Source organism: Schistocerca gregaria, chromosome 8 (genome assembly GCF_023897955.1).
Source record: "Schistocerca gregaria isolate iqSchGreg1 chromosome 8, iqSchGreg1.2, whole genome shotgun sequence".
NCBI classification, from domain to species: Eukaryota; Metazoa; Arthropoda; class Insecta; order Orthoptera; family Acrididae; genus Schistocerca; species Schistocerca gregaria.
In genome coordinates, this window is record NC_064927.1 from 373,081,731 (window position 1) to 373,104,065 (window position 22,335).

A 22,335-nucleotide genomic window follows, 5' to 3' on the forward strand; every position below is an offset into this window, starting at 1 on the left:
ACATTACAAATTGAGCACCTGTTACAATATTACTGAATACATCATGATATAAATGATTTATTTTACATATTTCTATGATATTTCTAGGGCTAGAGTCAAATGACTGTCATGTTATGTATCTTTTATTCTAGGAGTACCGTAGTGAAATTGGAAAATAAATTTGGATTTTTGAAGTCCGTCATTTCATTCAAGGATCTTGTTATACCACATGTGGCCAGGGATGAAAGGCTTCAAATACTTACATTTATTTTAACAACATTCGTTCATGTTTTGTTTTACAGTTTCTCACTGAACGACAATTCTGAATACTGCTTGTATGGTAACCTGTGTCATACACAATTACTTAAATAAAAATCTATTCACGTTTTTAAATCGGACTTACAAGTATAAAATAATATCTCCTACCCTAATGTATATTTCTAGCCACTTACAGACGGTCCTGAAAAATAGTGATTGTGAAATTTAAATAGCTATAAAAACGCTTTTAAGATTTAAAACAGAGGAAGGAGGTAAATTGTTAATGCATCAGTTAGTAAACAGTGTAATAGTAATGAAGTGAACTACTCATGCATCAGTGATGTGTTGCAAGTGCCCAATGTTTTTCATTCTAAATCTTACAAGTATGTTCATACCTATTAAAAATATACAGTCGTAAATTTTCAGTACTGTCTATATCTGGTTAGAAATCTATAAGGAGCAAGGAGTAAGTATTTTATACATTTTAGTTTGATTTGAAAGCTTGACATATTAAAAATTCATTTTCATTTAAATAAATATTTCTGATTCGTACACTTGGGTGTATGATAATTTTTCAGCCGATTTCAGACATTTCGATGAGATTACATTAGAGAAATGGAGTCAATTTCAGGCTTATTTCTGTTTTTAGTCACCTCTTGTTTCCTCTTATGCTATTGTTTTCTTTTATGCATATCTCCCGAAAAGATCAAAGCGAAAATATTAGAGATATGTGAGATGACACGGATGCTTACCAGGAATCGTTATTCCAACGAACCATTAACGACTGGAACAGGAAAACGGAGACTAGCTGTGGTACACAAAGTACCCTCCGCCCTTTACTAGAGATGAAAGCGAGGTGATATTCCAGTATCATCCAGTTCTCAGCTACGTTGGCAGTTTCAAGTCTGTAGCTCACTGGGAAGTTAGTTTAAAATTAGCTGCAAAATTGGAACCAAACAGACAGGCAGACAGATAAGAAGGTGATATCACTCTCTTCTACCTCCTCTTTCTTTGCTTAGCATAACCCATCTCTTCTCATATGGCCCAAACCACATTCTGATACAACCAACACAATACACAAGTTGGCAGTGTATATGAGATGTCAGGCATAAGAAAATTGGATTCACCCTTGCTGCCACTAACAAACGAACACACTAACAAGGAAGCAAGTTAATACTGCATTTTCATCCAATTAGGAGCTGTGTTTGAAATTCCCAATCTAGGAAGTTAGTCTAAAACCAACAGCGAAATTCATACTGTACAGACAGGCAGAAACAAAATGGTATCCATCTCCTCTTTCCCCCTCTGTCCGCTCATTCATGACCGCACACTCATACACCAACTGGAACGCGTTCTGATACTACCCGCACAACATGCTGTGTCAGTAGGACAGCCGAGTTGTCAGGCACTACAATCTTTATTCGCCGCCACCTCCACCCCTACCGCCTACACCGACAAAAAAGTGAGTTAACGTTGCATTGTCACTCAGTTCCGAACTATATAATTCCAAGTGTTTAGCTCATCAGGAAGTTAGTTTAAAATCAGTCATAAAATTCAAACCTAATAAAACTTGATAAAATCTGTGGAATCGGTGTAAATGTCGATTCTCCCTAACAAATTTTGTAAGCCTTCATAGCTATTGCATAGAACTTGCCTGTTTGCAGGTACCGCGAGAAAGCGGAGCTGCGCTCCCGCCTGTTCTGGGACCGTCCAGAGAGCGCTGTGGAGACGGCCGTCTACTGGACAGAGTACGTGCTGAGGCACCGGGGAGCCCCCCACCTGCGCAGCGCCGCCCTCGACCTCAGCTGGTACCAGTACCTCCTGCTGGACGTCGCTGCACTGCTGCTGTCTGGAGCACTCCTGGTGCTTATAGTCGCTGTCGTGGCTCTCAGGACACTCTACAGGCTAATCACAGCAAAGACGTCTTCACAACATGAACAAAAGAGAAAGAAGACCACGAAAAAAGAATGAAGCAGATATGGGAAGCTAGCTGCGCTGTGCATGGAAGATTCGAAACTGTATCGCAATGATTGATAGTGCAACGGATTGCCTTACAAAGTGCTGCCTCGGATCGCATCGACTTCTGTCCTGCCCTACCCGACAAGTTGCATTACATTCTGAACGATATCCTGCAGCTGCAGTGCTGATATCTCTACTTACTAGTCATTCACAAGAAAGGTGCCTATTACCAAATAGGAAACAATGAACTTTTCCAGGAAATGGGACATTTAAAAGCGTCATTCTAGAATGAGATTTTCACTCTGCAGCGGAGTGTGCGCTGATATGAAACTTCCTGGCAGATTAAAACTGTTTGCAAGACCAAGACTCGAACTCGGGACCTTTGCCTGTCGCGGGCAAGTGCTCTACATCAAATGTGTTCGCTTTTGATCGTCGCATCTGCTCGGGGATGGCGTCGTAAGACATCCATTGAAGTTTGTTGTTGATCGATTAACTCAGTTTTTTTATTACAGAGGGCACGTAACCCTCTGACCGAACACGCTGAACTACCGTGCCGGCTATCAACTGAGCTACCGGAGCACGACTCACACCCCGTACTCACAGCTTTACTTCTGCCAGTACCTCGTCTCCTACCTTCCAAACTTTACAAAACCTCTCCTGCGAACCCTGCAGAACTAGCACTCCTGAAAGAAAGGATACTGCGGAGACATGGCTTAACCACAGCCTGGGGGGATGTTTTCAGAATGAGATTTTCACTATGCAGCGGAGTGTGCGCTGATATGAAAGTTCGCAGGGGAGCATCTGTAAAGTTTGGAAGGTAGGAGACGAGGTACTGGCAGAAGTAAAGCTGTGAGTACGGGGCTTGAGGCGTACTCGGGTAGCTCAGCAGTCTGCCTTCGGCGGTGCTACGGCACGGACGTCTGTTTACGTCCCTGCCGGAGAAGTTCGCGCTAGCGCAGTTGTTTACCTCTTCGGCGTACTCGTGCGTTTAGACGACTCAATGTAGAATGGCACATGCATACCGAAAGTCGACTCTCAAGATTAGTTTTTCGAATGAATATGCCAGACCGAAAGCCTACGAAATAGAAAGGTTCCTACGAGACGAAGTTCAACTTGACTACAACGAACTTATCGGAATCCACCTCTCCAATTAACAACGCAGTATGTGAAAGAATCATCCGAGATACTGAACATGGACTCAAATTACGTCACTCTGATGGACATGTTGGAGAAGTAACTATTGATCACGCAGGACTGGGCTTACGAAACATACGCATTTTCGAACTTCCCTTCGAGGTTCCGTCTGACTTGGTCATTGACGCCTTACGCCCGTATGGAAGAGTGCTCAGCCTCGTTCAGGAAAAATGGTCCAACTTCACGATTTACCCCGTTCTCAATGGGGTGCGTCAAATTAGAATAGAACTGACACAACATGTACCATCGTACTTGTTCATCGGCGGATGCAGAGCTATAGTCATCTAGGATGGACAACCCAAAACATGCTCAGGCTGCGGGAAAGAGGGCCACGTCCGTTCCGAATGTATGCAGCGGAGTATAGTGCAAATTCCAAACGGCGAACCCGTGCGTCCGTCCACGTTGACGTCGCTGCCACTAACGTATGCGGACGCATTTCGAACAGATCCCATCCCGAAGAATGACCAGCTACAGAATCCTGACAGTTTACGGCAACCGACTGCAGCAGAGACCGCCTCCAGTGACGAAACGACGCACACCTCTGCCGCTCCGGCGCCGACGACGCCCTTAACCGAGCGGAAAGGATCGATAGGAGATATGGAAATTGATCCTCCTGTTGTGCCGACAGCTGCTTTCGTCCCTGAGCACCGGGAGTCACTTCCGCACTCGGATACGGAGGCGCACAGGCGCAAACAACGATCGCCGAAGTGCCACAAGAAACGACGGATAGCGCCGTCGGATACCTTCTTACTACAGTCCACGTCAGATGGACTTGGATGTAACGTCGATACAGTGCATCCGGATGCGCAACGGGAGGTTCTACCTCCCACAGACCAGTACGACGCGAATCATGCTAGACAGGGGTTGAATACAGTCCCTCCACCCACAGCAGCAAAGCCACCGCCTTCGGTCAGCCCGGCCGGAGAAACACGACGGGAGCTGGACCTCCAGCACAGGAACTGGGCCGACGAATCCGATACTGACGCACACACCGACGACGCACCCGCAAGTGCTGCGTCCACCGGATGTTAACCATGCAGAAGATGCAGACTGACGCACAGACAGCATGTCACAGGGCAGCAGCACACAAATTAACATAAGCGTGCATGTCCGCTTTACGCACTGAGGAACAGCAGCAGGCGTATCGAACTGTCTCTATTAATATTAATACGATCAGAACGCCTGTCAAGTTGCAATTATTACGAGACATGTTGCATGCGTTAGACGTCGACACCGTGCTGCTGCAGGAAGTATGTGTTGAGAGCTTCCCCGACCTCTATGAATACGATACGTACATTACACTTACTACCGACGGCGGCAGCGGAACAGTGATACTTCTACGTAGCGGCATGGTAGCCGAGGACGTGGTGTACCTGCCGTCAGCGCGAGGACTGGCGCTCCCAGTGCTGGGAGTACGGGTCGTTAACATTTACGCACCGTCGGGGTCCGACAGACGGCGCGACCGATCCCGATTTTACGCAGAGGAGATTGCAACACTATTCTTAGGTCGGTATGAACATGTCTTATTTGGAGGCGACTTCAACTGCGTGCTCGCACCAAAAGATCAACACCCGCATTATATTTCATGCCCGGAGTTGCGGCAACTCATACAGGACATGAATTTCATTGATACATGGGAGAAGATACATGGCGACAGACGTGGATACACCTACGTCACGAGTCACTCTGCAAGTCGTCTCGATCGCATTTACGTAACACGTCCTCTCGAGCCTGCGATCCTCGATACGGAATTGTGGCCTGTCGCCTTTTCAGATCACATAGCATATATATGCACCGTCTCCCTGAGTCGTCAACAAGTGTGGAGGAGTCGCAGTGTTTGGAAACTGAATACAGCACATCTCAGGGAACCTGAGTGCAGACGCTTAGTCGAAGACGCTTGGCACGTGTGTGAACGACGCCTCCCGACATATCCGACGACGTTGCAGTGGTGGCTGGTATGCGTTAAGCCTGCATTGCGCCGAGCGTTAATTGCATACGGAAGAGAGCAGATGATGTGGAGGCGACACACGACGGAATTATATTTCACGATGCTCCGCGAATTTTCTGTACAAGCACCTTCACAGGAGCGTCCTGCCGGTATAAAAGGAGCACAGGCCCAAATAATTTCTATAAGGCGCCGCCGTCTGGAGGGTGTCGCAATCTGTGCAAGGGCCTTTTAACGAGTCCATGGAGAATCACCGTCGATGTATCACGTTATCAGAGAAAAACAACGTAACCGCAGAACCTTAGTACAGACGATCGTACTGCCAGATGGTCGCAGCATGACAACGCAAAAAGATATTGCCAACGCTTTCGTGGAACACTACGGTCATCTCTATGAAGAAGCGGAACACGATCAGGTAGCCTTTCATGAGGTCCGACGAACGCTCTCCGCGTTTCTCGACGAGTCGGCCAACCTGGAGTCAACAGGTGAAATCACAGTTGACGACGTAAAGAAAGCGATTGATAAGGGAGCGGCGCACAAATCGCTGGGGCCCGACGGGTTTCCGTTAGAGTTCTATCGTACATTTAAAGAACTCAGGACTCCACGATGGACTGCCATGTACTGCGAATTGATGTCTCCCAACATGCCTCTTCCACCGTCCTTCGTGGAAGGAATGATCATCCCCATCCACAAACCATCTGGCGGCACAGGGATACAGACCTACCGGCCACTGACACTTCTTAATTGCGACTACAAGATCTACGCCCGGATACTTGCAGCACGCTTTAAACGCGTAATACGCCAAGTGATTTCACTCGACCAAACCCAGGTAGGAGGAGATAGCAACATACAAACGGCACTCAGCGACTACCGCGATGTTATCGCACTGGCATCAACATGTCATCTCCGGGGTGTATTGGTATCGATAGACTTCGATCGCGCATTTGACAGGCTGAGTCATTCTTATCTCACGGACGTGATGACGAATATGAAGTTTCCGTAAAGTTTTGTCACCGTCGTCAAGAGACTACTCCACGGAGCCGCATCGAAAGTGCTCATCAATGGAGCCCATCACCATCTACGATCGGTCAGACAAGGGTGCCCGCTGTCAACGATATTGTATGCCATCGCTGTCGAGCCGCTGCTCTGCGGGCTCCGGAATCGACTCCAAGGAATGACGATAAGGCACAACAAGTTTATATGCCGAACGTACGCACATGACCTAGTGTTTTTAGCACGGTCAGGCGACGAGGCAAGAGCGGCCTTGCATTAGATTAATTTGTATTGTATGGCTACGGGAAGTCGTCGGAACATGGCAAAGTCGGGAGCGATGAACATCGGGAGAGGACTCCCTACAGGAAGTGTAACACCATTACAGCCGATCAACAAGATGAAATGTCTAGGAATTATCTTCACTACAGACGTTCGACGCACCGCGGCACTGAGTTACAGACATCTTCTGCAAACAATTCGTGCGGGTGTCCGAAGTCACAGGTTAAGGGCACTGGATATGATACAACGGGTCACCTTTGCCAACACTTATCTGGCCTCTCGCATCCCCCACCTGGCACAAGTTCTTCCTATGCCGGTGGTGTTGGCCCGCCGAATCCTGGCGGAACTAGGATATTTTGTGAGCACAGGTTTGCTTTTTAAGGTAGGATACGAAACCCCCCTCCCTCCTCGTAGTCTTGGAGGTCTTGGAATAGTCCACGTTCGCGACCGAGCAGTGGCTATTTATGTAACCACAATGATAAAGATGTGGACACGATACCAGACAAGTCTGACGGGCACCTTGATAGACGAACTCGCTCCACCTTCTTGTTCGACTCCGGTAGCGGTGGCTCACATCTCACCATCGCTTGCCCACATCCGAACCTTTTTTGTGGAACAAAGTTATGTACATATGGAACTACCGACTACCAGGACGGCAACGGCACGTGATATATTTCACATCTTGACTCGACGACGGCCGAATAATGCCGCAGAGCGCCGCCAACCAACAGTTACGTGGTCAGTGGTATGGCGTACAGTGCACCATCCACACCTTGATATTGTGGTATCAGATGGTAAATGGGAAATACGTGACTAGTTCCAGGTTGCATACAATTCTTATGGCGGACGAGCCACTGTGTCCGCAGTGCAATGTTATAGACACAAAGGAGCATCGCCTGATATGCGGACCTTCGGCAGACGTATGGTGTTTGGTAAAAAAAATGATCGCCCTCCTCCTTCAGGTGGGGCCGCATACAATAGAACCACGCACACTACTTCTCCCAGGTAGGACATACTATCCCCGAACAAAGACAAACGCAGAGACTTGGATTCGAGGTTTGACTGTGCGTTATCTTTTCCGAGACGACAGTAAGAATGTGCTCAACTTCTGGGCCTTACTGCGGGAACATCACTCACAGCTTATGAGACATCCGAGATATCGAACATATTATGCAAATTTTTCAGGGAGTGCCTTGCTTGATCCCCCACCCAGTTGGGGTGTCCTGGGTAGGAGAATGTAATTATTTTCTATAAGTATCAGAACAAGAAAGGACCAGGACAGTGGAGAGGATCCACAAACACACGTGAAGACGTACCCGACACCAAGCGAGGTATAACGGGATTAGCGAGGTACGCGCCTAAAAGAGGAACGTGGACCTTTATTGTTTTGTACTGACAGAAGCAGGATATTTTTTTCACTATTATGTAAAAAAAAGTCCACTTATTTACGTTTCCCACAAAAAATTTATTTTATAAAAGTCATCGTCTTATATATTTAAAAAAATGCTAGAAGCAGTTTATGTTTGTTATTGTTACACCATTCTGAAAAAAAGTCCACTTATTTACGTTTCCCAGCAATATTTTATTTTGTAAAGGTCATCGAAAAAAAAAGTTGGTAGAGCACTTGCCCGCGAAAGGCAAAGGTCCAGAGTTCGAGTCTCAGTCCGGCACACAGTTTTAATCTGCCAGGAAGTACTATTTTGCTGCTTGTCCATCCCCTTTGCCCTCGTGGCTATAACTACTTGACTATGATAGAGTTTAGTTTTGTATGTAGGTCATACATACGAATTTTGTAACATTTTTATGAGGTTCTTCTTGTCACCCTGATGATTAGAACATTGAAGATATTAATACAACACATCAAAATAGCTGCGTCACAGAGTCAAGTGGAAGCTTGTGGCACGCAGCGATCTGAGGATCGCATATCAGCGGAGCACATGAATACATATCAGATGCGTGGTAGCTGAAAAATTAATTCGTGGGTGTCGACGATTAGCAACAGCTACAGTCGTCTCCATGGAAATTGCATCGTTCATTTAAGACATCTTCAGTCGGCTATCGTCGATGCACATCACATTGGAGATTGGCTTTCATTCTTGTTAAGACCAGGAAAGGAAATATGTTTAGTTGACACTACTGTTGATTACTTTGCCCTGGTAACCACAACACAACATTTTATACATATGTGCCTCTGTTCACGTTATACACGCCACTCAAACAACTGCTATCGATATCCGTGGAAACCATGGCGTCCATTCTCACCAGAGGCAACAGAGCAAAAATTACTTGCTTACGCCACTTTAGACTGACGTCATCATGAGGACCACTAGACAACATTCTGGATATCGGTGGCACAACATTTCGTGACATTCGTTAATACTGAATGTGTGTGTTTAACGATGAGAGGTTGTGCCATGACATTCAGCAGATCAAAAGGTATTGAAATATATTACGCTACCTGACATATAGTATTTCCAGTCTATGGGCATTATTGACAATATCTTTACCAGTCTGTCAAACGCTTTGTTGTAGTATAGCCTCTAGGTTTCTTTGTGTACGTTATGTTGAAAATGTGCTCAAAACGAAAAGAAATATCATATTAGTGTACGAATCATTGGCAGCACTATGAGATGTTAAGAAAGACAGTACTAAAGATGGAAAACTAAGAATGTTTGTTAAGAGTTGTAGCTCACGAAATGTAGGAAACAGTATTCTATAGCTTTTAAAATAATTAATTCTTGAAGAAGGAATATCAGGAGCTAAGTTCACTGAATTCAAAGAAAAGTGGTGCAGGCACTGAAGGAACATTGGAACCACAACGTTTTGTTTTGAGAAGATGAATTTCCTTCTGGGCAAGAATGTGGTCAGCTCAGTCAGCGCGACGGATTCGTTAAAAGAGCACGAAGGCTTGCGTAAATATTTTTACAGTGGATTTATCCTAGACACGAAAAAAACACATCAGTTAATGACAACACATGTCAAGTTATAAAATACTCTAGGTCAGCAAACTTCATGCAAGCAGTATTAACAATCTTTGTCTTGCCAAGATACTTTATCCTTTTTGTTAAAACTTATTACGTAAAGGATCTCTAATTAGATCAGTGAAAACAACGAAACTCAGAATGCGGGAATTTAATTACTCCTGCCAAGAGGCAGAGAGAACTATCAGCACAAGAGGACATTCTTTATTTACTCCGTCGGCGCCTACAGAAATGAGAGACTCCATGCAAATTACCAGAGCATTGTCGCTGGAGCTTGACAACATGTCTGTAGGGCAACAGGTACCCATGAATAAGACAATTAATGTCATTCGGTAAGAGTGGCAGTTCTGAAATTTGCGCAGAAATTCTATGGAGGCAAATCAGTTTGCCTCAACTACACCTATGTGCGGTACAACGTCATCCATTTCGCTTTTTTTCTTTAAGTCACTGCAAACTTGCATGCTTAGAATGCAGCGGATTAGTTTGCAAAATTTTTGTAAAACGCTTTCAACTTCGTTAAAAAAGTGTTTCGTTTATAATTTATGATTTAAAATGTATACTTTTTGTATTAAAATAAATATTTATATACCGTACGTCTATATGCATATTACTTACACCAATACAATCGTTTATATCACGTATTACGGCATGATAAAGTTTCATAAGTATTGCTACAATACTTTCAAGTGAAAGTAAGCTTGTAAATTTCAAGTCTTGCGTACTAGATAAGCGATGACATAGTGGAATTACCTATCTCATTGTAAGGTTTCGCTTTATGATCCCATTTCCAGTAAAGTTTCATACGTTGCATCACCAATGAGTAATAAGTTCTGGCAGTCATTTATCTCATTGAACTTCAACAGTCGGAGACTGAATATTTGGCGCTACGTATGCCACTTCTGTGTTACTTCTGTCTGCAACGAAGTAGAGTAGTTACTACAGCAGCAGCATTTTGATCAGCCAACACTTCGTAACTTACTAAGTATTGCATCATATTATTGTACGTTTTTATTGAGCAGTTTAGGGGGAACTTCAGTAATATTGTACATTGCTTTTGTATGGCAATATGGCCGTCTAAGATCCGCTTTAGATTATGCACACTATATAAGTAACGTACCTATGTGGCGTTTTCGTATGCTTTCTCAACGTTATACCGGTAAAATCGCATAATCTCTTATTTTTAATTTGTTTTTAACTTTTAAAGCTGTTAAACATTTCTGGATACTTGTCTTCTCTTTTGAATAAGTCGTATTTAAGTGAGTTATGTTCCACATACAGCAAAGGAGGCATGGCATAGCCTTTGTAATTGCCAGATTTCTTCTGTACACTCAGTAGAACCTTGCTCAGCATTTGAGAGATTCCTTTCGTTATTACCTTGATACCGTATGACATATTAATGTTCTTCTTTCTCTTTATATTTTTTGTTGCATTACTATACAGTTACGCTACTTCTTTGACACCTTTATAACTCTACTTACTTGAGGCACTCACAACACTGAACAAAATACTATTCATACTGTTTTTTTAAAATTAGTATATAAAAATCACTGCAATTATGCAAGTGTTACTACTAAAATTAATAAATGCGTAATTAACATTAGTATCAAGTCATTGGCCGGCCGCTGTGGCCGAACGGTTCTAGGCACTTCAGTCCGGAACCACGCGGCTGCTACGGTGGCAGGTTCGAATCCTGCCTCGGGCGTGGTTGTGTGTGATGTCCTTAGGTTAGTTAGGTTTACGTAGTTCTAAGTCTAGGGGACTGATGACCTCAGATGTTAAGTCCCATAATGCTTAGAGCCATTTGAATCATAGAACCAAGTCATTGCTTATAAACCAACTGAAAAACTACAGATTTTTCAATGGTTCAGTCGCTTGGTTCTAGGCTATAGGAATAGTTGTTCTGGACTTCGATATGGCCAAGAGTATTATATTTTTTATTAAATTCAGTGTGCAATGAGAAGATTAAGTGGGTACCGTCGCAAAAATTTATTTTGTATTTTTACAATGTGGTGGCGTGGGACAGCTCACGATCAATTAAAAAAAAAACGAAAAGAAAAAGCTTTCTTCGCCTGTGGTTGTCAGTTCCTGACTTCCTCCTTACTGCTGAATGTTGCTTCCTAGACAGCAATATTGTTCTTCTGCTTGTTCAAAAATTGTTCAAAAGGCTCTGAGCACTATGGGACTTAACTTCTGAGGTCATCAGTCCCCTAGAACTTAGAACTACTTAAACATAACTAACCCAAGGACATTACACACATCCAAGCCCGAGGCAGGATTCGAACCTACGACCGTAGTGGTCGCGCGGTTCCAGACTGAAGCTCCTAGAACCGCTCGGCCACTCTGGCCGCTCTTCTGCTTGTTCCCTAGCATTAATAATTATGGCACTATTCTCCGCTATAATACTATTCCTCACTTCTATCTTTCGTTGTTAATGCAGATGCATATGAGAATGATTAGATCTGTTTATTTTGCGTACCACACAAAAACTGTGTAAAAACATTATGACAAATACTTGCCATGCCTATTCGTTTATGCTTGAGAAATATGTCACCCTTATCATATACTGCTCCAAAAATTACAGTTCATCCTTTGCAATTTGTAATTTTTTCTTTTTGGACATATTACTTTTTATTTCTCATTCGCTTTGATTTTACACCGTTTTACTTCATTAGTTTCCCATGTCTTATCGTCTTTGCATTTGTTGCGCTTATGATGTCTTCTCTAAGTTCATTCTTTCCTGCTTTATTTATGTTCACTAACCGTTTTCTGTATGTTTTATGATCACAGAAGTTTTTTCTCTCCGTCCTCTGTAATGACGCTTTTGCTACCTTCACTTTGGTAAACTATATTGGCTGATGATGCATTTTCTTCTGGGATCCATCTCGGGGAACTAGTTTCCGTTAATTACTTTCCTTGATTGCAGATAATACAATCAGACAAAGCCAATTACAATCAAACAAAATAATTAAAGAACTGCATTTAACTGATGCATTTATACCACTAAAATAATATTTGAAGCATTAGGTTTAAGAATGTAATCAAGGAACTTCATTATAGTTTACACTTGCATAAAATATAGCTATTTTGAACCATACATTTATAGTAATTGTTCTTTACAAGCCTACTTAACAGCTTAATCTAAAGTGTTTTAACGCCATCAAGCAGCATATTTCTGTCATACAATACGGCTTATCTACATCTACTTCTACATTTACATTTACATACATACTCCGCAAGCCACCGTACGGTGTGTGGCGAAATGTACACTGTACTACAACTAGTCATATCCTTTGCTGTTCCACTCGCAAATAGAGCAAGAGAATAACGACTATCCGTTTGCCTCCGTATGAGACCTAATTTCTTTTATCTTATCTTCGTGGTCCTTAAGCGAAATGTATGTTAGCCGCGGTAGGAGCTTTCTGCTGTCAGCTTCAAATGCCGGTCCTGTAAATTTCGTCAGTAGTGTTTCTCGAAAAGAACGTCACCTCTACTCCCGGAATTCCCATTTGAGTTCCCAAAACATTTCCGAAACGCTTGCTAATTGTTCGAACCTACCAGCAATAAATCCTACAGTTCGTCTCTGAATTGATTCGATGTCTGCCTTTAATCAGACTCACTCCAGACCCCAAACACTAGAGCAGTACTCAAGACTAGGTCGCACTAGCGTCCTTTATGCGGCCTCCTTTACAGATGAACTACACTTCACTGAAATTCTCCCAATAAACCGAGGACAACATACTGGGTTCTATTACTTAGGGAGTCTTCGACCTAGTCAGATATGTGGGAGCCTATTCAGTATGCACCTTCCTTAACAGTCTGCAGTGGGGTACCGCATCGAACGGTTTCAGGAAATCTAGAAATATGGAGTTTTCCTGTTGCCCTTCATCCATAGTACGTAGTATATCACGTGAAAAAAGATCAAGCTGGGTTTCACACTAGCGATGGTTTCTAAAACCGTACTGATTAGTGAACATAAGATTCTCGGACTCTAGGAAATTTATTTTTCTGGAATTCAGAATACTTTCTAGTATTCCGCAGCAAATCGAGGTTAAGGATACTGGTCGATTATTTTGCGGGCTCGTTCTCTTACCCTTCTCATATGTAGGAGTTACCTACACTTTTTTACAGTCGCTTGACACTTTGCGCTGGTAGAGAGATTCGCGATAATTTTCTAACTATGTAAGGGGCCAATGACGTAGAGTACTCTTTGTAAAACGGAAATGGGATTCCATCGAGACATGGCGACTTATACGTTTTCAACTCTCTCAGTTGTTACTCTACGCCAGGGATGCTTATTAATATGTCATCCATACGATGGTCAAACGACGGTACGTTTGTGCGATTCTCCTGCATGAACGATTTCTGAAACGTTGAATTTAAAACTTTGGCCTTCCTTTAGCTGTCTTCTGCTGCCAAACCAGACTGGTCAGCGAGTCACTGGATTGAAGCCCATCCTACTAACGCTAACATCTGGGTTGCTGTCCTGACTGTTTGTGTAGTGATTACGAGGGTCACTCCAAAAGAAATGTACACTATTTTTGTAAAAATACAGTTTTCATTCTTCATGTGTGAATGTTTTCAGTGTGTAGATACATCGTTCCCGCTTCTTTTCAAACTTAGTTCAACTTTTGAGCGTGTAGTGCATCATGGTGAGGAGCCTGATTTACTTGTAGTATTTTGCGCCTCTTCTGTCATCTTTCTTGTACTGTAATAAAGCTGTACCAATTTGCCCGTTCTGGTAGTTGCTATACTCAGCACAAAATTTCGTGTAATTAAGCGACTCACAGTTTGTTTTTGTCTAACAGTTTCACCGATTTTAATCACTTTCTCTTAAACTGCTGTAGTCTTCCGTTTTCCTTTATTCATATGTCCCAAGTCCTACATACATATCATCTGGTATTATTTTTGGATGTCATTATTTTCATTAATTATTAGTAAACTAGTTTCCCTATCTATCTCTTGAATTTTATGAACATTTAAGGAAATCTTCGATTGCTTGCAGAAGTATTTCTCTTATGTTATTTATTACGTCAGGTAACACATTTAATTCACTGGCCAATACTAAGTGGATCAATGAGTGTTTTCACCAAAGCCGTTTCCCACTGCGACTGATATTTCAGTCCTCCTTTCATGTCACCCTGAATTTCCCACTTATGAATCGTTATTTATTTCTGTCCAGTTTTTACAATAAAATGCCACCTTATGAACTCAAGTAAGTGTGTCCGCACGTCCCAAGGAGAGACAGTTGTATGCAGCCGGCAGGAACTCAGGAGTACGGACAGGTTGGAGCGACCATGTTGCGGTGATGAAATACGCCTCGCCCAACGACTCATCGTGATTTTGTTCACTGCCAGGTTTCCGTAGCCTATGAATATCTGTGATGCTCCGGTTTTCGGCCAATAGGAACTCGATGACGGCTCTCTGCTCGGAACGCACCTCCGTGTCGCACGTCATTCTGAAGGCTGGAAATGTCATAAACCTAAAGGGGTGGAAGCGGGGTATTCCAAGATATCCCACAACAAATTCTTTATTTTTTAAACCGAAACTGGTCAAGAAAAGTGTTTCATTACATATTGAACGCCCCCTGTGCATATTTCCATCCAAGGCTTCAGTACAGTCCACTAACTCAAAATATTAAAGATTTTTTTCAACAGTGGTCTTCAAAAACGCTGTCTAATACATACTGCCTTTGTTCTAATCTTTTGCTATTCTATTAACTTATCCAAGATAGCTGTTGGGACACTAAGACCAAGCATAATGTTTCAAGACATTTGTCGTGCATTTAGTACTATTACTGACGCTGAAATACTGTGTTGGAAGACATCAAATCCCAACTCAAATATCCTTCAGTAGTTTGAGGCATTCTGTCCACCTTAAAATCTCAGGGGAGGTTGAAATTATTTCTGCATTCAGCATCCTTCCTGGGTCTTAAACAGCATTTATCACAGTGATAAGAGCGAGCCGACGACGATGTGCTGAGGTACTTCGGGATGAGGAGAATTGTGGATGACAAGTGAAATACGTGTGTGGATATGGAGAGCAGCCCTGGACAACCACGGACAGTTAAAAATTTTGTCGTCTTTCGAAGTACGTACAAGGTTTCCATAAAGTCCAGCTATAATTTCAAAAAACAGTAACTTAGAGACTATATGAGATCGTGGTTTGTTCTGAAACGTTTAGCAGCTCTCCAAGGTTTTTTCTGTTATGAGAGAATTTTAATGTGCGTGCCATTCGCCGCTCAGCATCAGGGCGATGTTCGTGTTCTGCCAGTGTACTCGTGTACGGGTCAGCATTGAAGTATCAACAGTTCTGGTTGCTTCATTGATTTCCGCACGAATGATAGCAATGTGACTGAAAGCTGTTGTGTGCACGTAATACTTGACGTGATACCACAAAAGGAAGTGTAACGGCGTGACGTCGGGAGAGCACGGGGCCATGTGAGGAGACTACCCCGACGCATACACCTCTGTGAAAATGAGACATCGAGCACACCCCCCTGTGTTCCAACTCCTGAGCGGTGTGCATCTTCACGCAGGAAGATGGTGGATGACTGCAGCTTTCCGATCTGTGGTACGAGGAACTTTTCGATCATGTCCTGGCAAGCATTTCTCGTCAGTGTTTTCTCTATGAAGGAAAATGGACTTTATGCCATATAGTAGTCAAACAATCTGCAGCTACAGCGACACTCATACTCTTATACCAAGACTAGTCGTTTCCTTTCCTGTTCAACTCGCAGATAGAGAGAGAGGAGGAAAGCCGGCCGCTGTGGCCCAGCGGTTCTAGGCGCTTCAGTCCGGAACCGCACTGCTGCTACGGTCGCAGATTCGAATCCTGCCTCGGGCATGGATGTGTGTGATGTCCTTAGGTTCAAATGGCTCTGAGCACTATGGGACTTAACTTCTGAGGTCATCAGTCCCCTAGAACTTAGACCTACTTAAATCTAACTAACCAAAGGACATCACACACATCCATGCCCGAGGCAGGATTCAAACCTGCGACTGTAGCGGTCGCGCGGTTCCAGACTGTAGCGCTCAGAACGGCTCGGCCACTTCGGCCGCCTCTGTCGTTAGGTTAGTTAGGTTTAAGTAGTTCTGAGTCTACGACACTGATGACCCATAGTGCTTAGAGTCATTTTAACCATTTGTAGAGCGGGAAAAACAACTACCATATGCCGCCGTATCAGCCCCAAATTTCTCGTATCTTATCTTGGTAGTCCCTACATGAAATGTAGGTTGGCAGTTAACTTCAAATGCAGGTCCTCTCAATTTTCTCTGTAGTGTTCCTCGAAAGGAACGTCGCCTCCACTAAAGGGATGTCGCATTTGAGTTTCCAAAACATCTCCGTAGCACCATCATGTCAACAAATGTAGCAGGCCGTCTCTGAATTGCTTCGACGTCTTCTTTCAAAACGACCTGGTGCGGATCCCAAATAATCGATCAGTACTCAAGAATAGGTCGCAATAGCATCCAATATGCCATCTCCACGGGAATCAAACTTTCCTAAACTGCTCCCGATTACCCAAAGTCGACAATTCACCGCCCCTATCACAATCTTCACATGCTCGTTCCATTTCATATAGCTTGGCAACGTTACTCCCAGATATTTACGTGACGTGCCTGTGTCAATGAGAGCAATACTAACGCAGCGTCCGAACATTAAGGGTTTGTTTTTCCTACTGATTCACATTAACTTACATTTATCTACATTCAGAGGCAGCTGCCATTTATCACACCAATTACATATTTTGCCTAAGTCACCTTGTATCATCCCACAATCAGTCAATGACGACGCCTCCTCGGACACCACAGCAGCATCAGTGAAAAAACGCTGATTGCGGCCAAATCATTTATGCATATCGAAAATAACAGCTGTCCTATCTCACTTCCCTGAGGCACTCCTGACGTTACCCTGTTTCTGATGAACACGCCGTCGAGGACAACTTATTGGTTTCTATTACTCTAGAAGTCTTCGAGCCACTCAGATAGCTGGGAACCTTCCTCGTACGTTAGTACCTTCTTTAACAGTCTGCAGTGGGGCATCGCGTCAAATGCTTTGCGGACATTTAGGAATATGGAAGTTGCCTGTTGCTCTTCATTCTCACTTCGCAATATATCATGTGAGAAGAGTGCTAGCTGAATTTCAGGCGAGCCATGCTTTCTACAACCGTACTGATTCGTGAACATAAGCTTTTCGGTCTCTAGGAAATTCATTAGATACGAATTCAGAATACGTTCTAGAATTCTGCAGCAAACCACTGTTGAAGCTATTGGTCTGTAATCTTGTGGGCCCGTTCTTTTATCCTTTTTATAAACAGGAGTCACCCGCACTTTTTTCCAGTCGCTTTGGGCTTTGCACTGGTCGAGAGATTCGCGATAAATGCAAGCTAAGTAAGCAGCCAATGCCGCAGTGTACTCTTTGTAAATCCGAACTGGGATTCCATCCGGACCTCGTGATTTATTTTCTTTCAAATCTTCCCGTTGTTTCTCTTACGTCTGGGACGCTTATTACTATATCGCCCAAACGGGAGTGTATCCGTTGGTCAAACAAAAGTATGTTTGTACTATTCTTCTGCGTAAACGATTTCTTCAACCTTAAGCTCCGGGCTGTCAAGAATATGTTCACATGTGTTGCGTGTTTTAGGCACTTTTTCAGGTACTAGTCACTGTCAGCATCTATGAAGTCCAGGATGGAACACGCGAATGCTTATCGCAGAGGACGATAGCTTTGCTGCAATGCTTGAACGAGTTATACTTGGCACCGCATATGCAACACTTTATGAGCAGTTGATCTTTTCTCTTGTAATTAGAGTGATGCACGACTTACTGCCTTCCGAAGGTTGCGATGAAATGCTGCTTGCGCTGTGTTGACACGTGCTTGAGACACAGGGGGACATCTACTTCGTGAAAGGTCTTTTGCACTGCCTGTCGCTTTAAGGTTTTTGAAACATTTCATTTTGCTAGCTTTTTTCAGTGGTGCCCTCCCATACTGGCTTCGATAATTCCGCAGTATCATTGTCGCAATTTTGGACTCTGGCTACCAGATGACACTTTGCACCTTATGGTTATCGCCATTTTGATGCACTCGAAGACAAATCTGCAACAAAGTACAAAGCAAAAAAAAACTTTTAGTGCTTCTAAATGTTTTATAACAAACCATTTTTCTCTAATAGTTTTCATTTTCTGAAATGATAGCAAGAATTTATGGACAACCTGTGCGAGTATATCCCTTAGTCGGCGTAGTTTGTCTCATAAGATTTGTAATACAAGCATCCCGACTCCTCCTGAGCGCTACTAACAGCCGTTGATATTTTGGAAATTCGCCGGAAGAACGACTAATGACGCTACTGTCGTGCTGCTCGATAAGTAACCTTATCTTCACGATGAGACAGCAAAACAATTAGTATCTGTGACACGCTACTCTCGTGCAGCCACGTTATCTCCTGTTCACTATGAGAAAGCAATATAAACCACTCCATTTTCCACCGGCTGATACAAATATACAGGCCTTGCATCACACAGCAGTAGTCTTTTTACTGCACTTTCTACAGGCCACGGCGCTGCTTCTCTATAAGGTAAGCTCCCGTTACTATATGACATCAGTCGTTCCACTTATCCTACTGATTAGAGCCAACCTCAAACAACTCCTTATACGTTGCTTTAGTGTAGTTTCGTTTTTGCTGTCTCTTTGTATGTCCTGAAATTCATTCAAGTACTTTTACGTTAGATCTACCGTCCATCCGTAGAGTAGCATGTTCCTCCCGTTTTCGTTGTATTACTATTTCAGTCCAGGTTAAATCTTACACTCCTCCAACTAAGCCTGTCCCTAGATAAATTGTTTCCTTGTCTTTCATGATAACTCATAACATCCAATCTGTATTGTCAACTGCGAAATTCTCTAATGTTTTTGTTAGTAAGAGTCATGTCACTGCCACAAGTTTGTATTAGTAATATTCATTAATTGTCAACTTTTCTCCTCACATACTTTTGAACTTTAGTTGCGATTATAGTTACCAAAAATACTCCAGTCCACTGCTTATTTCTTTTTTCGTCATACAGAAGCTGTTTGCATCAATCCTCAACACAAAAATTCATCAGCTGTTTCTTCCGTTTCATATGCACTGTTTTCTTCTCAAAACGTAAATTATGTTTGTACTGTCATAACTAACTTTCAGACCTACATTCGATTTGGTTCCCACATTCACTGTTGACGTTTATCTACTCTACAGGAACACGTACGATGTCATCTTCAAAACGTGGGCAATTTTGTATGCTTCACTAACTGTATCTGTGTTCTTACATTACCTTACTTTCTTCCTAACCTTCAGCCGCTACCCAACGTTGTTTCGGTAGCAATACTGCATTCACAACACACATATTGGAGTAACGCATACTAAACAAGGTCGGACACATGTAGATGTTACAAAATACGATATCTGCTCTATTAACTGCTGAAAAAAAATATTTTTCAATGTAACGCTTGCTATAAGGAACTGTGGAAATAACGATTCATCATTGCTATTTTTGAAGCGCCTGTATTCTAGCACAATGGAATACATTTGTCAAATGACCAATTGATTTCAATTGCGTCTTTGATTCTAAATAAATAAATTCGTTTCCCTTCATGTATAAGAAGGAAATTTTTAAACTGTATCTTAGTTCTTGCAACGTGCACTCTAAGAGAAAAAAAGTGATCAAGCTCCAAAAAGGAATAATCCGAATCTGACAGAAATCGGTAGACGTGATGTGCATGTACAGCCAAACTAATTTTTGCGATTTTTTAAAAAAATTGCATGATTTATTTAAGAGAAAGAGCTTCACAAATTCAGCAAAATTGCGCGTTGGTCCACTTCTGGACTTTGTGCGAGCAGTTATTCGGCTTGGCATTGATTCGTAGAGTTGTCGGATGTTCTCTTGAGGCGTATTCTGAAAAATTTTGTCCAACTGGAGCACTGGACCGTCAAAATCCTGAGACGATTGCAGGGCCTTGCCCATAATGCTCCAAACCTTCTCAATTAGGCGTCTTTCCTGGACGAGGCATTGGTAAGCACGAAGACAAATATGGAAACTCTAGCCGTGTGAGGGCGGGCATTATCTTGGTGAAATTTAAGCCAAGTATGGGCAACAAAGCGGGCGTAGAATGTCGTTGACTTTCCTCTGTGCTGTAAGGGTGCCACAGGAACATCCAAAGGGATCCTACGGTGAAAGGAAATGGCTCCCCAGACCATCACTCCGGCCGTTAGGCCGTGTGGCGGGCGACACTCAGCTTGGTGTCCCACCGCTGTCAGGGGCGCCTCCAGGCAGGCCCTCGGCCTTTAATCTCATTGACTGGAGTAGAATTGTCTTCGTTGATGAATCCGGCTTCGAACTGAGCCCCAGTGACCAGCGGAGACATGTCTGGTGACGCACCCAGCAGCAGTGGATTACCAACCTGACTGTTGCCAGCCGTATGGCCTGAAAGTCCCAACATCTAACCGTGTTAACACTGTTCAGTGCAGTTCTGTCCATATTTCTTAGCGACCATCAGTAATGGATAATAAGCGAACTAGAAATTGACTCAGATGACTCGTGATTAATTTAAATTGTCCATTTCATTCAGCATTTCTGAAAATTTTGGACAGTGGCTTCTGTGGTATTTGCAAATACAGTCATCAAAATGATAAGACTCTTCAAAGGGGTTATGGAGTTAAAAACGTAAAAGTATTCCACCTGCTCTTTGAAGTATCGTTAGTTTATGGAACACAACACATAAAAATAAGAGAGAAATTAATCATTAATAATATATTCTGTCACGTTATTTAAATCGGTATGACAGTGCTCAGGTAGTTTTCCAGTTCCACACTTGTGTGAACCTACTAGATCAGAGTTAAATTTGAAGTACATATTTGACCGGAATGGAATTTATTCATGGTTCTAAGGGAATTTTTGTATGGTTGTATGAGTGGGGAATGTTAACATTTGGGAGCACAGGATCAGAATAGTAAGTATGATGTGCAACACCTTTCCAAGTAATCTCGTGGATAACTTAACTTCTAACTAGTAACCACCTCATCCTCAATTCTTCAAACAAGCGAACCGCCACGTAGAAAACAGCTAGAAACATCTGATCACTTTACTGATGAGTTACTGTGATAAGTTTTTTACTTCAACTTTGTTTAGTAAGTGATAAACTATTTTCGTTTTTTATTATGTTTGCCTGTGGAGAGAAAACATTATAGAATAGGGTTGAAATTATGATTAAAATTTGTTGGAGTCTCTAATAGCTTTCGGGTACCTATGTAGATGTAGCTGTAGGTGTTAATGACACCATATCTCATGAATATAATTTTGCGACCGCGAGCAGCGGCGTATAATAAGTTGATAGTGTCTGTATAATGTGTTCCGAATACAGTTGATAGTGAAGAAATAATTAAAATGGCATGGCTGATTCGTCAGTTTTACTTCATGAACAGCGAAAATTCAATAAGCTATTAACTTTACCCTTTAATTATTCTGTAGGGCTGCCTGCGAGAAAATGTTTCGAAAAGGTTTGAAATTATTCGTAGTGTTTGATGGAAGTCGTTGAGTAGTTTTATTCTTAGATATTGAAGTAATACAGCATAGGTAATTTTTACGCTGTGAGTTACACTGCCTTAAGATATATGTTCAACTTCTAACTTTAATTCTTGATTTATTCTGTTAAATCTTTAATGTTAGGTTAATTACTAGACTAAGACAGTATTTCAGATTTTTAAATTCGGTCCTTTTTATA

The 22,335-nt window shown here is 42.7% G+C and overlaps 1 protein-coding gene across 1 annotated transcript in view; it reads left to right on the forward strand.

Moving 5' to 3' along the window:
- Window positions 1-22,335, forward strand: part of LOC126285199 (uncharacterized) — a 120,875-nt gene that overhangs the window by 51,653 nt on the left and 46,887 nt on the right. The window contains exons 6-7 of the mRNA XM_049984505.1: window positions 1,902-2,100; window positions 19,016-19,159. Of these exons, the coding sequence (XP_049840462.1) occupies window positions 1,902-2,100; window positions 19,016-19,159 (343 nt within the window). The remainder of the gene's footprint in view (window positions 1-1,901; window positions 2,101-19,015; window positions 19,160-22,335) is intronic.